The sequence below is a fragment of the Cololabis saira genome, chromosome 12, assembly GCF_033807715.1.
Source record: "Cololabis saira isolate AMF1-May2022 chromosome 12, fColSai1.1, whole genome shotgun sequence".
Lineage (NCBI taxonomy): Eukaryota > Metazoa > Chordata > Actinopteri > Beloniformes > Belonidae > Cololabis > Cololabis saira.
Genome location: NC_084598.1, coordinates 42,548,715 through 42,563,531, shown reverse-complemented (window position 1 = coordinate 42,563,531; position 14,817 = coordinate 42,548,715). Strand labels below are relative to the sequence as shown.

The following is a 14,817-nucleotide window of genomic DNA, read 5'->3' as shown; positions in this document are numbered from 1 at the left end:
TCTCGAAGGAATGGCATATATTGCTCCAAAATTACGCGATTAATTCAGAATGTTCAAAATGGCCGACTTCCTGTTCGGTTTCGGCCATGGCGCCAAGAGACTTTTCTTTAAGTTGCGACATGATACAGGTTTGTACCGATTTTCGTTCATGTACGTCAAACCGTATTGTGGGGCTTGAGGCGCAACTTTTTTTCGGTCTGAACCAATCAGATGAAGGCTGGGCGCGCTTTTTGGCGTCTAGCGTCGCCACGGTAACACTTTTGAAAGAGAAAAGTAATGCGTGGTGTCGGAAGATGGAGACGCACATTTTGATGTATAACACACTTGGGTGCACGTTACGGTTCGGGCCGTATTAACTGCCAAAGGAATGGCATAAATTTCGCCAAAATGACACGATTAATTCAAAAATGCCGACATCCTGTTGGGTTTGGGCCATGGCACCAAGAGACTTTTCTTTAAGTTGTGACATGATACAGGTGTGTACCGATTTTCGTGCATGTACGTCAAACCGTATCGTGGGGCTTGAGGCACAAACTTTTCCGGGGGGCGCTGTTGAGCCATTTTGCCACGCCCATTAATGCAAACCATTAAATATCAAATTTTTCGCCAGGCCTGTCTTGCGTGCAAAATTTGGTGACTTTTTGGGCACGTTTAGGGGGGCAAAAAGGCCTTCCTTTTGTCAGAAAAATAATAATAACGCGAAGAATTCCTACAGATACAATAGGGCCTTCGCACTGTAAGTGCTCGGGCCCTAATTAAAGCTGCAAGCAGCGATGAACGGGCCCTCGCACTCACAGCCACCGCCCCCCATAAGCATATCAGAAAAGACACCACCCACGACTTCCTATGTCAAACCATTGAAAAGTTATAGCAGAAAAAAGGGACAACCAATCAGAAGAAGGGGCAGTGGCTAATTCAGGCCAAGGAAGGTCAAGGACTCCATACAGAATCAGATGACACCACCCACGACTCTCTATGTCAAACCATTCCAAAGTTATAGCAGAAAATCGGGACAACCAATCAGAAGAAGGGGCGGGGCTAATTAAGGCCAACGAAGCTTAAGAACTCATTACAGAGTCCCATGACACCACCCACGACTTCCTATGTCAAACCATTCAAAAGTGATAGCCGAAAAAAGGGACAACCAATCAGAAGAAGGGGCGGGGCTAATTCAGGCCAATGAAGGTCAAGGACTCCATAAAGAATCTGATGACCCCACCCACGACTCCCTATATCAAACCATTCCAAAGTTATAGCAGAAAATCGGGACAACCAATCAGAAGAAGGGGCGGGGCTAATTAAGGCCAACGAAGCTTAAGAACTCAGTACAAAGTCCCATGACACCACCCACGACTTCCTATGTCAAACCATTCAAAAGTGATAGCCGAAAAAAGGGACAACCAATCAGAAGAAGGGGCGGGGCTAATTCAGGTCAATGAAGGTAAATGACTCCATAAAGAATCTGATGACATCACCCACGACTCTCTATGTTAAACCATTCCAAAGTTATAGCAGAAAATCGGGACAACCAATCAGAAGAAGGGGCGGGGCTAATTAAGGCCAACGAAGCTTAAGAACTCAGCACAAAGTCCCATGACACCACCCACGACTTCATATGTCAAACCATTAAAAAGTTATAGCAGAAAAAAGGGACAACCAATCAGAAGAAGGGACGGGGCTAATTCTGGCCAATGAAGGTCAAGGACTCCATAAAGAATCTGATGACACCACCCACGACTCTCTATGTCAAACCATTCCAATGTTATAGCAGAAAATCGGGACAACCAATCAGAAGAAGGGGCGGGGCTAATTAAGGCCAACGAAGCTTAAGGACTCATTACAGAGTCCCATGACACCACCCACAACATCCTATGTCAAACCATTCAAAAGTTATGGCAGATAAAAGTATTCCAGGGGGCGCTGTTGAGCCGTTAGGCCACGCCCATTAATGCAAACCATGAAATATCAAATTTATCGCCAAGTCTGGCTTCCATGCAAAATTTGGTTACTTTTGGAGAACTATCAAATATGGACCAATCACATGAAGGGGGGGCGTGCCTTTTGGCGTCTAGCGTCGCCACGGTAACACTTTTGAAAGAGAAAAGTAATGCGTGTAGTCGCAGGATGGAGACGCACATTTTGATGTATAACATATCTGGGTTCACGATACGGTTCGGGCTGAATTAACTCTCGAAGGAATGGCATATATTGCTCCAAGATTACGCGATTAATTCAGAGTGTTCAAAATGGCCGACTTCCTGTTCGGTTTCGGCCATGGCGCCAAGAGACTTTTCTTTTAGTTGCGACATGATACAGGTGTGTACCGATTTTCGTTCATGTACATCAAACCGTATTATGGGGCTTGAGGCGCAAAGTTTTTTCGGTCTGAACCAATCAGATGAAGGGTGGGCGCGCTTTTTGGCGTCTAGCGTCGCCACGGTAACGCTTTTGAAAGAGAAAAGTAATGCGTGGTGTCGCAGGATGGAGACGCACATTTTTATGTATAACACACCTGGGTGCACGTTACGGTTCGGGCTGAATTAACTGCCGAAGGAATGGCATAAATTTCGCCAAAATGACACGATTAATTCAAAATGGCCGACATCCTGTTCGGTTTCGGACATGACCCCAAGAGACTTTTGTTTAAGTTGCCCCATGATACAGGTATGTACCGATTTTCGTGCATGTACGTCTAATCGTATCGTGGGGCTTGAGGCACAAAGTTTTCAAGGGGGCGCTGTTGAGCCATTTTGCCACGCCCATTAATGCAAACCATTAAATATCAAATTTTTCGCCAGGCCTGGCTTGGGTGCAAAATTTGGTGACTTTTTGGGCATGTTTAGGGGGGCAAAAAGGCCTTCCTTTTGTCAGGAAAATAATAATAATAAAAATTCCTGCAAATACAATAGGGCCTTCGCACTGAAGGTGCTCGGGCCCTAAAAATTCCTGCAAATACAATAGGGCCTTCGCACTGAAGGTGCTCGGGCCCTAATTAAAGCTGCAAGCAGCGATGAACGGGCCCTCGCACTCACGGCCACCGCCCCCCATAAGCATATCAGAAACGAGACCACCCACGACTTCCTATGTCAAACCATTCAAAAGTTATAGCAGAAAAAAGGGACAACCAATCAGAAGAAGGGGCGGGGCTAATTAAGGCCAACGAAGCTTAAGGACTCATTACAGAGTCCCATGACACCACCCACGACTTCCTATGTCAAACCATTCAAAAGTTATGGCAGATAAAAGTATTCTAGGGGGCGCTGTTGAGCCGTTAGGCCACGCCCATTAATGCAAACCATGAAATATCAAATTTATCGCCAAGTCTGGCTTGCATGCAAAATTTGGTGACTTTTGGAGAACTATCAAATATGGACCAATCACATGAAGGGGGGACACGCCTTTTGGCGTCTAGCGTCGCCACGGTAACACTTTTGAAAGAGAAAAGTAATGCGTGATGTCGCGGGATGTAGACGCACATTTTGATGTATAACACACTTGGGTGCACGTTACGGTTCGGGCTGAATTAACTGCCGAAGGAATGGCATATATTTCGCCAAAATGACACAATTTATTCAAAATGGCCGACTTCCTGTTCGGTTTCGGCCATGGCGCCAAGAGACTTTTCTTTTAGTTGTGACATGATACAGGTGTGTAGCGATTTTCGTGCATGTACGTCAAACCGTATTGTGGGGCTTGAGGCACAAAGTTTTCTAGGGGGCGCTGTTGAGCCATTTTACCACGCCCATTAATGTAAACCATGAAATATCAAATTTATCGCCAGGCCTGCCTTGCATGCAAAATTTGGTGCCTTTTGGGGAACTATCAAATATGGACCAATCAGATGAAGGGGGGGTCCGCTTGTTGGCGTCTAGCGTCGCCACGGTAACACTTTTGAAAGAGAAAAGTAATGCGTGTAGTCGCAGGATGGAGACGCACATTTTGATGTATAACACATCTGGGTTCACGATACGGTTCGGGCTGAATTAACTCTCGAAGGAATGGCATATATTGCTCCAAAATTACGCAATTAATTCAGAATGTTCAAAATGGCCGACTTCCTGTTCGGTTTCGGCCATGGCGCCAAGAGACTTTTCTTTTAGTTGCGACATGATACAGGTGTGTACCGATTTTCGTTCATGTACGTCAAACCGTATTATGGGGCTTGAGGCGCAAAGTTTTTTCACGTTACGGTTCGGGCTGAATTAACTTTCGAAGGAATGGCATAAATTTCGCCAAAATGACACAACTAATTCAAAATGGCCGACTTCCTGTTCGGTTTCGGGCATGACACCAAGAGACTTTTCTTTCAGTTGCGCCATGATACAGGTGTGTACCGATTTTCGTGCGTGTACGACATACCGCATTCTGGGGCTTGAGGCACAAAGTTTTCCGGGGGGCGCTGTTGAGCCATTTTGGCACGCCCATTAATGCAAACCATTAAATATCAAATTTTTCGCCAGGCCTGACTTGCATGCAAAATTTGGTGACTTTTTGGGCACGTTTAGGGGGGCAAAAAGGCCCTCCTTTCGTCAGAAGAAAAAAGAAAGAAAGAAAAAAAAAAAGAATTCCTACAGATACAATAGGGCCTTCGCACTGAAGGTGCTCGGGCCCTAACTAGTCCAGGAGTCAGAAAAACACTAAATATAGCTTAAAAGCTTGAAGATATTTTATCTGAATACTTGATAAAAGTTCAACTTGTTCACTTTCATTCAAGATGTTCTGAGTGAAAAATGTCCAGGAGTTTATGTCCTAAATCAGATGTTTTCAGGTGACTCTGACAGACGTAGACGTTAACGAAGCCGGTTCCCTCCTTCATCTGCAGATTCAAACAAAGTCTGCAAATATCATCAGATGTGTTCAGTCTGGCTTTAACCCAGACTTGCTTTTTCTTTTTTTATATATATTTTTATCCCGGTTTTTTCCCCCATTTTATCACCCAGTGCTCCTACCTAAGTAACAGTCCTGGGCATTGCCATCCTCTACCAACCCCGGGAGGGCCCTGCACTGAGCTCAGGTCTCCTCCTTATCCTGAGGAGTGAGCAGGCCGCATCTTTTCACCAGACAGGGTGGGGCTTCTCCGGCCAGACGTAGCGCGTGGAAGGATCCTCCCCACCCCATCTGGCGCCCCGGTTGGCCAGAGGGGGCAGTGTAGCCCAGGACTGTGTGCATGTTTTTGTGAGGGTAGCTCCCATTAGCTACCCAGGGGAACACGGGGAGAACATGCAAACTCCACACAGAAAGGCCCTTTCGCCAACACCACCCAGGGTGTGGGCACTGAAGTCATGGGGGAACTAACACGCACTTCAGCGCCCACAGCGTCCCCGGCGGGAATCGATCCCAGGACCTTCTTGCAGCTGCACTACCAGCTGCGCCACTGTGCCCCCTAACCCAGACTTTCTTACAACTGACATCATATTTTCTCTCATCACAGATTTGTTGGTTGTGGACTCTCAGAGACTCACTGTGAAGTTGTTGCGTCCGCTCTGAAGTCCAACTCCTCCCATCTGACAGAACTGGACCTGAGTCGGAACCACCTGGAGGATTCAGGAGTGAAGCTTCTGTCTGGTGGACTGGAGAGTCCAAACTGTAGACTGGAGACTCTGAGGTCAGTCCACTGGAGATGTTTACACATTTATCCAGTTATCATCCTCCAAAGCTGTGACAAAACTACTTTAATTCAAAACATTTTCATGAAATATTTAATATCTGATGTGAAGATTTTTTTTTCTTTTTTAGAAAGGGTCTATAAAAGTCTGAAGATTGTTATATGAGAATATTTTAGATGTAAACAGGAGAGAAACCATTTTAGATGTAAACAGGAGAGAAGTTTAGTATAAATGTTTAGTATAAAAGAAAGAAAAACCTTAAAAAGTTTATTAAACATTAGCCCAGCACATCAGGCCAAAGTATATGTTTGATAAGTACTTTGTACTTTCTTGTTCTTTCTTGTTGTAATCTACAGTTTCCTGAGTCTGAACTTGTTTTAAAACAGCTGCAGGTTTTGTTATGAGGTGATATTACAGAACCCAAATGCTGGACACCCAAAGGTGACAGAGGGCAGCAAAGTCCTTTATTTTAACAAAACATAAAAACCCAGAAAAAGGCCTCTAACAGTAAACAGAGAATCCTGAAGATGACTGGAAGGCCTGCAGACTAACAACCAGTCAGGACTGAAAGAGAGGAGGAATGAAGACAGATGGACCAACAGCCAGGAAGAGACATATGTACTCTCAAGGACTGAGGAGAGACAGGTGCAAACAATCAGGTTGGACGGGATCAAGGGAAGTCAAATAAAGAACACTCAAGGATGTACTTTCAAAATAAAACAGGAAACAGGTCACCAAAAGACCAAACAGTGTTCGACATTTCCCCCAGTTTGTGTTTCTGTTCTGCCCCGCCTGTTTTCCATCTGCCCTGATTGTTCACACCTGTGTCTCGTCATCCACTGTGTATATCTGGTCTCGTCTTCCCCTGCTCCCTGTCAGTCCATACTGTTTGCTCCCTCCATGTTCTCCCATAGCTTTTTGGATTCCTGTTTGTGTTGTGCCCTGGAGATCCTGCTCTGCAGTGTTTTTGTTTTTTGTTTTTGTGTTAATAAACCCTGTTTTTTGGAACTCCTGCCTCTTGCTCTCCTGCATCTGGGTTCTCATACAACCTCCCATGACAGTGGGTGTTTGGGTTCGGTTTAGTTACAGGTGGATACCACGAAGGTGCACCTAATAAGTTTCACCAACCAGTACTAACACAATAATATCCTAATTGACTAAAAGACCATGACTGGACACATGATATGAAAATCCAGCTGTTCTCCAAAGATCCATTCAGGTGTCGATAATTGTTACTAGATCAGCTTCTGATCTCTAAACTGCTGCTTTGGACAATATTTTAACATCAACACGAATCAAAAAGATTGGTGTGTATGTTGGTGTTTTCATATAAATCTAGTGTCAGACTTCGATCAGAGTAGCTCAGGATGTTCATTAAAGGTGAACATGTCAGAGGAACAACCAGGAAACGACATCATGGATGTAACAAAGCTGTAAAACCTGTTTTACAAAGTCCAGATACGGTGGTGACCCACATGGACCTGATGACTTCTCTGATGAGACTTGAACATGTTTTACTTTTTGTTCAGGTTGGAGGACTGCAGGTTGTCAGAGATCAGCTGTTCTTCTCTGGGCTCAGCTCTGACGTCCAACCCCTCCCATCTGAAACATCTGGACCTGAGCATGAACGACCTGCAAGACTCAGGAGTGAAACATCTGTGTGGTTTTCTGGAGAGTCCAGATTGCAGACTGGAGACTTTGAGGTCAGTGCACAGATTTAAACGATCGAAGAAACTTTGAAAGCTCCATCCAGACCGATCCTCCACAAACACAGAGATGAAACTAAGGAGTTTGTCAGTCGGAGACGTCTTCAGGTTCTCCGTCAAACAGACGGCTGCAGGAGATCGTTCCTGAACACATCTGGGAACTTCTGGGAAATACTCTTTCTAGAGACTCTTCCTGCTCCAACTGTATCAGTTCCCTAATTTAGTATAATTTCATTAAAAATTTCCAGAGGTGTTATTTCTTTCTTTTCTCCTGGAGGAGATGTTTAGTTGTGTAACCAAAAAGATTGTCGTCCTTGCTCTGGTATGGTCCCACCTTCTGTCTCGTGAACCAGCCTCTGCGTTGTGTATTTATTTTGTTGTGATGGTCAGGAGATGAGAATGAAGAACCAGGCATAGGACATGTACGGCAGAGCAGTTGACGTTTTATCTAGAATCTTGTCACCTTCAGACAAACAACACAGTTCTGACCTAAAATGGCCGCCCTCAGCGCCCTCTGCTGGTACCTCCATTCAATTCACCTCCTTACACCTGTATTTGAAGTGAAACTCTAAAAGTTGGAGGTGAAGTTTAAACTGTAGTCTGGGATTAAAATTCATCAACACGTTTCTTCATTATTCAGGTTGGAGGGCTGCAGGTTGTCAGAGATCAGCTATTCTTCTCTGGTCTCAGCTCTGAAGTCCAACCCCTCCCATCTGAAACATCTGAAACATCTGGACCTGAGCTGGAACCAGCTGCAGGATTCAGAATTTAAACATCTGTGTGGTTTTCTGGAGAGTCCAGACTGCAGACTGGAGACTCTGAGGTCAGACATGTTTTAGTTGTGTGTTCAGATGAATCTGATGTGAAAGTTGTGTTGACACTAACCTGCAGACATCAGGCTGATCTCCTGCTGATCCACACTGACCATCTGACTGCTCTGGTTTCTTCTTCTCTGGTGTCTTTGTGCAGCTTGCAGTGCTGTGGTCTGTCAGAGATCAGCGGTTCTTCTCTGGTCTCAGCTCTGAAGTTAAATCCCTCCCATCTGAAACATCTGGACCTGAGATTCAACTACAAGCTGCAGGATTCAGATGTGAAGCAGCTGTCTGACCTGGTGGAGAGTCCAGACTACCAGCTGCAGACTCTCAGGTCGGTTCACTGATTTGGGTCTCCTCAAACAGAGAAGATGAAGGTGTTTCAGGTGTTTATCGTCTGAACTTCACTCACCATCATACACATGTGTTCCTGCTGTCATGAAGCAGCTCAAGGTCCAGACAGAACCATCACATCACTCAGGGAGATGTCACTTCTGGGTTCATCACTTTTAAAGGGCCATATGATGCTTTTCTGACTCTAAAAGTTTAAAACTCAGTTACATGATCATCTTTTAAATCATCTATGAAACCACAAGTCTGGCATAGACAGACCCCCTCCCACATTGAACACAGACAGAGACCACACATGTCCTGAAGGAAGACGGTAAACAAACTAACTGTTTTAAGGTTTTAGTGGACAGGTCTGAAGTGACGGCTGACCAGGCGTAAAGAGTCTGCATCTAAATATTTATTTACCCAAATATGAATCAGAGGGGATCAGGAGAGGTGAGATGGTGACCATGCAGGGACGGGCCACCGGTCCAGAGGCCAGGAGGTGTGAGGTTGTGGTTTGTCGGTACCGCTGTATCTCTAACAGTAGACGTTCTCCCCCCTTTATTCCATTAAAATAGTTGTTATCTGTAATAAGTAGATATGGTTCTCATCCAGTGAAACCACCACCAGCTCTTCCTGCCACTGCTCACTCAGACATTTGACACCAGATCATGAAGCAGAAGATGTTCAGCATCGTTATGTCATATATCACATGACACAACTAACAAGACCAAACGGCTGGTTTCCTTCATGAAGATGCTCCAAAGACTGTAAAATAACTCACATCTATGACTCCGTTGAGCTAAAAGTAAGACATATAATCAGCTGACCCAGTACTGTGTAGTTTGTCATTCTGAACAACAAAGTACTTTTTTTACTTTCAGGAATATTTTAAAGATATTTCTCAAAAAAGTGTTTTCTCATATTACTCTCAGTGCGATTAGGCAGTTCCTGTATGTTTACCAGAATCTTGATTGTGATGCGTCTGTTTCATCCATCATTATCAGAAATATGCTAATTATAATAATTCTGATAAAAATACCAAAACATTGATAAATGTTGAATTTATGGCAGCAACAGAACCAGTTAAAGTCCAGTCCTGCATTCCCAACTCCATACAGGGTCTCCATGATCCCCCAATACTAATCAGAGTACTCACCACTGTTCTAGAATACTTTGTTACCACGTTCCTGAACGTAAAGTACTTAGTTGGCTGACATTGAAAATCATAACCTTTTTTTTTGTCTGCATATATGATAATGGTTAATACCATGTTGGTAAAAACCTGACATCCGCTGCTAGTCTAAAATGCAAAACGGAAACGCACAACGAGCACACCTTGGGGATCTGTAAGACAAAAAACAAACAGACACGAGAACAGGAACATTATAACCTAATCAAAGAGACAAAGTATCTCAGTCTTGCGTTTAATGTGGAAGCATCAAGAACCCTGACGGAGTTGTTTCTGAGTGAACATGAGGGAAGAACCGAGCTGGGATTTGAACCAGGAACCTTGTGACTGTGAAGCTCCAGTGTTCGCCACCACACCACCCTGCTGCCCCCTGAACTGATGTGGACCAAACACTCATCTAGAGTTTTATCTGTGTTTTATTCTTTGATCAGGTCGGAGCGCTGCAGTTTGTCAGAGATCATCTGTTCTTCTCTGGTCTCAGTTCTGGAGTCCAACCCCTCTGATCTGGAACAACTGGACCTGACTGAGAACCACCTGCAGGATTCAGATGTGAAGCAGCTGTGTGGTTTCCTGGAGAGTCCCGACTGCAGACTGGAGACTCTGAGGTCAGACACGTTTTAGTTGTGTGTTCAGATGAATCTGATGTGAAAGTTGTGTTGACACTAACCTGCAGACATCAGGCTGATCTCCTGCTGATCCACACTGACCATCCGACTGCTCTGGTTTCTTCTTCTCGGCTTTAGTCCTCCAACAGTTAGTTTATCCTTAAACTTCCTCTTCTGATTTATTAAATAGAAATTAAACACCTGAATTTGTAAGACAGAAAAAACTGAAGAACCAGAGATGTGTTTGAATTTGGAATAAAACATCTGAACAAACAAGATTAAAGTGGGAAATAGGAAAAATACATTTGTTCCAACTTTTAATTAGGTAATAGTAGAAATGTAATGTTTATAATTAGTATTCTATTCAGAAAAAAATACAATTATATCTTGATCTTAAGGTCATTTCAGAAACCAACTGAATATAAAGTTCCCTGATTGATCCAGGATTACATATTGTATTCCAGACCTCCAAAATCATCTCCCGCGGCTTGTCTCTGATGCTTTTTCAAATGTTTTCCACGGTTGGATTACTTTCATCGCTGATCATCTTGATGTAGTTTTTCTGGGACCATTGGGAGGTTTGTTGCATGAAAGTAGAAAGAAGTCCAGGATGTGTGAGAAAGGCTTGACAGATCCTCCTGAGTTCATCCTGGATTATTCCACTGCAGGAAGACGATCCAGGATGAGAAGGTGCAGCTATGTAAAGCCAGGTTGAACTAATCCTGGTACGTGCACGTTGATGTCTTCCTTAGATGTCCTGATGTCCGGATTCAGAAATGGAGGAAGAGTGTTGCTGATTTTTCACCAATTGAACAATAGCTTCTAATGGAAACGTACAAGGAGCTTAAACAGCTGATACGTTCATAAATGTCCTGTTAATGAACTCAGAGGGTTTGACAGACGATAGTGGACAGACTGAATGTGTAGTAGTCCAACATATGAGCTGTAGAGCTCATTTACTGAATAACTTCTTACTGTAGTTGAAATCAGTCAAACCAACTTTGGCTTCCTTTGACTACAGTTACATTTCATTTCAACAAATACAAGTTTATCAAATATAAAACTCTCACCATGGAAAACATCTTTTTCTAGGGTTTTTACTATCATGTATTAATAAGTCTGTTAAGATCATTTCATCCAAGTGACAGCAAGACATAAAGTGCAACAAATAATGTCTTCTTATGGTTTTCAAAGTGTACAACTAAATATAAATACACGTGTGTTGAAATAAGAAAAGTGAAATAAAGCTGCCATCACCTTTCTAATTCTCATCTATGTGGAGCCTGTAAGATGATGATGATGCTGAATTGTAATGTATCTGTAAATGTTGATGTTGATGATGACAATGAGGAAACAAACACATGGATGATGATGAACAAGTGTTGATGAAATAAATGATTGATCAGAGTGACAGCTGACTGATCAGATTGAGCAGCAGGAGGAAGAAGTCCTGCTTGTTAGTCTGGTCCAGACCAGGTTAGCTGCACACCAGAGATCTCCATGGTAACATATCCAGTCCTGCTTCTGTGCAAACACTGAGATTCTAACGTTTGTACCGACTGAGATATTCAAACACAACATGTTCAAGTAACAAGTTGTTCATCTGCTTGTTGAACACTTGAAACTAGTTTTACTACATGAAATATTAGACATCAGTTCATCATTTTTTTGTGTCTCTGACATTCAAAGAAATGCTTCATTTTCTCTTCATACAAATCAATGAGTTGACATTTGTCCCAGATTTCCTCCTGACATGTTTGTTTGTATGGAAACATGAATCACTTGGCTGCACAACATGGGTTTGTATGGATGGATCCACTGGTGGAGCTGCAGAGCTGAAGAGCTGAAGTCACTACGTCTTTATTGGAGCAGCAGCATGATGTCATGAATATTGATGAAGCTCTTATTCACTGGTTCTGTTGGACTGTTGGAACCTGCATCCCGGGGGCTTCAGCTCACATCTTTTATTCTTTATCTAGGTTGAAGTGCTGCAGGTTGTCAGAGATCAGCTGTTCTTCTCTGGTCTCAGCTCTGAAGTCCAACCCCTCCCATCTGAAACATCTGAAACATCTGGACCTAAGTAAGAACCAGAACCTGCGGGATTCGGGAGTGAAACATCTGTGTGGTTTCCTGGAGAGTCCAGACTGCGAACTGAAGACTCTGAGGTCAGACATGTTTTAGTTGTGTGTTCAGATGAAGCTGATATTAAAGTTGTGTTGACACTAACCTGCAGATGTTACGGGTCCCAAGGGTGAGGACCGTGGTAACAAATATGTTTACCTGTAAAAAGCAGGTGGAGTGCGGAGCAATTAAACACGACCTTCTTTGTTCTCCGCTAAGTCATTTCTTTTATTTACAACACACAATAAAACACACAAAATAACTGTCACAATTAACAAAATAAACACTTGGGTTTCTTCTCATTACATCACATTCCATTTTCCTCGTTCTTGTTCAGTTATTTGCAACTTCAATTTACCTCAGTATCATACTGGTCACATATCACTATACAGTGTTAACAGAGAATACAGTGGGTCGAAATACCCCTTTAAAACTTGCTGTGATATACACAGGATCACCCAACATGTTCGTGTTACATATATAAACATGACATGATAATATAAATATACAAAATAAAACAAATAACCTTAATTGGCTCCTTAACGAGCATACCACTCGAGCGTGCATTACACGTGCTCGTCGCGTAATGGCCGCTTCCCGCATGTAATGGCGGCTGTCAAAAACGTTCCTGTTTCACCATTTCCCATAAAACTAACCAAAAACCATATAAACCTCTTTCCTCCGTTCCCGGAATAGGCAAACTACAACATAAACCCATATTCCCCGGTTTTAACCCATATACTGACCTGTAAAAAGCAGGTGGAGTGCGGAGCAATTAAACACGACCTTTTTCATTCTCCGCCAAGTCATTTCTTTTATTTACAACACACAATAAAACACACAAAATAACTGTCACAATTAACAAATTCAATTCAATTCAATTCAACTCAATTTTATTTATATAGCGTCTAATACAACAGATGTTGTCTCTAGACGCTTTCCAGAGATCCAGAACATGAACATAAACATGTCAGCAGCACACAGCAGACATCCATATAGGCAGGTGGAAGCAGCAACGGGATGACCGGGGATGGGGGGGGGGACCGGGACCGCAGGCCAGAACGCAGCTCCCGAGGCTCCGGCCTGCAAACATGCACAAAAGAGAAAAAAGGGGGGCCGGCACAAGAAACTACAGGAACGATGGACAAAAATGATAGCTATGAGATATTTATAATAAGTAAAAATGGTAATGGAGAAGAGAGGAAGGGAAAAGGAGAGAAGAAGGGTGAGAGGCACCGCCCAGCGGTTCATGTCGGTGCCCCCCTGGAGCATAGGCCTATCGCAGCATATCTACCGCAAAGCTATATTTGAGACTAACTATTATAGTCTTGTTCTATAGCTGCAACTATGACTACTGACTCTAACACACTAGAGTTTACACTACCTACCTACACTGCTACTCCGCCTCCACAACCCCTCTGCCCACTCTCTACTCCACCGACCCCACCAACCCCCCTCCCTGCAACCCCGCCCAGCCCACCCATCACCCCCCCGCCCAGCGTGGTGCTCTCCACAGCCCAGGTGGAGAGAGAACTGGCCAGGCTCAAGGTGAAGAAGGCGACGGGTCCAGATGGCATCACCTCCAGGCTGCTCAGATCCTGCTCCAAGCAACTGTGCAGGATCGTGGAGCACATGTTCAACACGAGCCTGAGGCTGCACAGGGTACCAAAGCTGTGGAAGACGTCCTGCATGGTACCGGTGCCCAAGTCATCTCGCCCCAGCGACTTCAACCACTACCGGCCAGTGGCCCTAACATCACACCTGGCAAAGACCCTGGAGAGGCTGGTCCTCCACCACCTGCCCCCCCTGGTGAGCTCCGCCGCCGACCCGCTGCAGTTCGCCTACCAGCCGAGCATCGGGGTTGAGGACGCCGTCATCTTCCTGATGCAGAGGTCCCTAGCCCACCTGGAGCAGGCTGGACGCACTGTGAGGATCATGTTTTATGATTTTTCCAGTGCCTTCAACACCATCCAGCCAGAACTGCTGAGGGACAAACTGCACCATGCTGGAGTCTGCAAGCCGCTGACATCATGGGTCCTGGATTTACTCACAAACAGACCACAGTTTGTGAGGACAGGAGGCTGTGTGTCTTACACGGTGGTCTGCAGCACGGGAGCGCCACAGGGGACCGTCCTGGCTCCCCTCCTCTTCACCGTCTACACAGCCGACTTCGCCCACCACACATCAACCTACCACCTCCAGAAGTTCTCGGACGACTCCGCCATCGTCGGTCTCATTAACAACGGAGATGAGACGGAGTACCGAGAACTGAACCACAGATTTGTGGACTGGTGCTAGCGGAACCGCCTCCAGACAAATGCTGGGAAAACGAAGGAGTTGGTGGCGGACTTCCGCCGGCGCAAAGTCCCCCCCTCGCCTGTGAACATTCAGGGAATGGACATAGAGATTGTGGACTCTTACAAGTACCTGGGTGTTCACCTG

At 44.6% G+C, this 14,817-nt stretch overlaps 2 protein-coding genes across 2 annotated transcripts in view; one reads left to right on the top strand and one right to left on the bottom strand.

Annotated features, from left to right (window-relative positions):
* LOC133456428 (NACHT, LRR and PYD domains-containing protein 3-like) overlaps window positions 1-14,817 on the bottom strand; it is a 687,319-nt gene that overhangs the window by 537,018 nt on the left and 135,484 nt on the right.
* LOC133457492 (uncharacterized) overlaps window positions 1-14,817 on the top strand; it is a 133,022-nt gene that overhangs the window by 31,481 nt on the left and 86,724 nt on the right. The window contains exons 9-14 of the mRNA XM_061736826.1: window positions 5,432-5,605; window positions 7,136-7,309; window positions 7,953-8,135; window positions 8,282-8,458; window positions 10,081-10,254; window positions 12,234-12,419. Of these exons, the coding sequence (XP_061592810.1) occupies window positions 5,432-5,605; window positions 7,136-7,309; window positions 7,953-8,135; window positions 8,282-8,458; window positions 10,081-10,254; window positions 12,234-12,419 (1,068 nt within the window). The remainder of the gene's footprint in view (window positions 1-5,431; window positions 5,606-7,135; window positions 7,310-7,952; window positions 8,136-8,281; window positions 8,459-10,080; window positions 10,255-12,233; window positions 12,420-14,817) is intronic.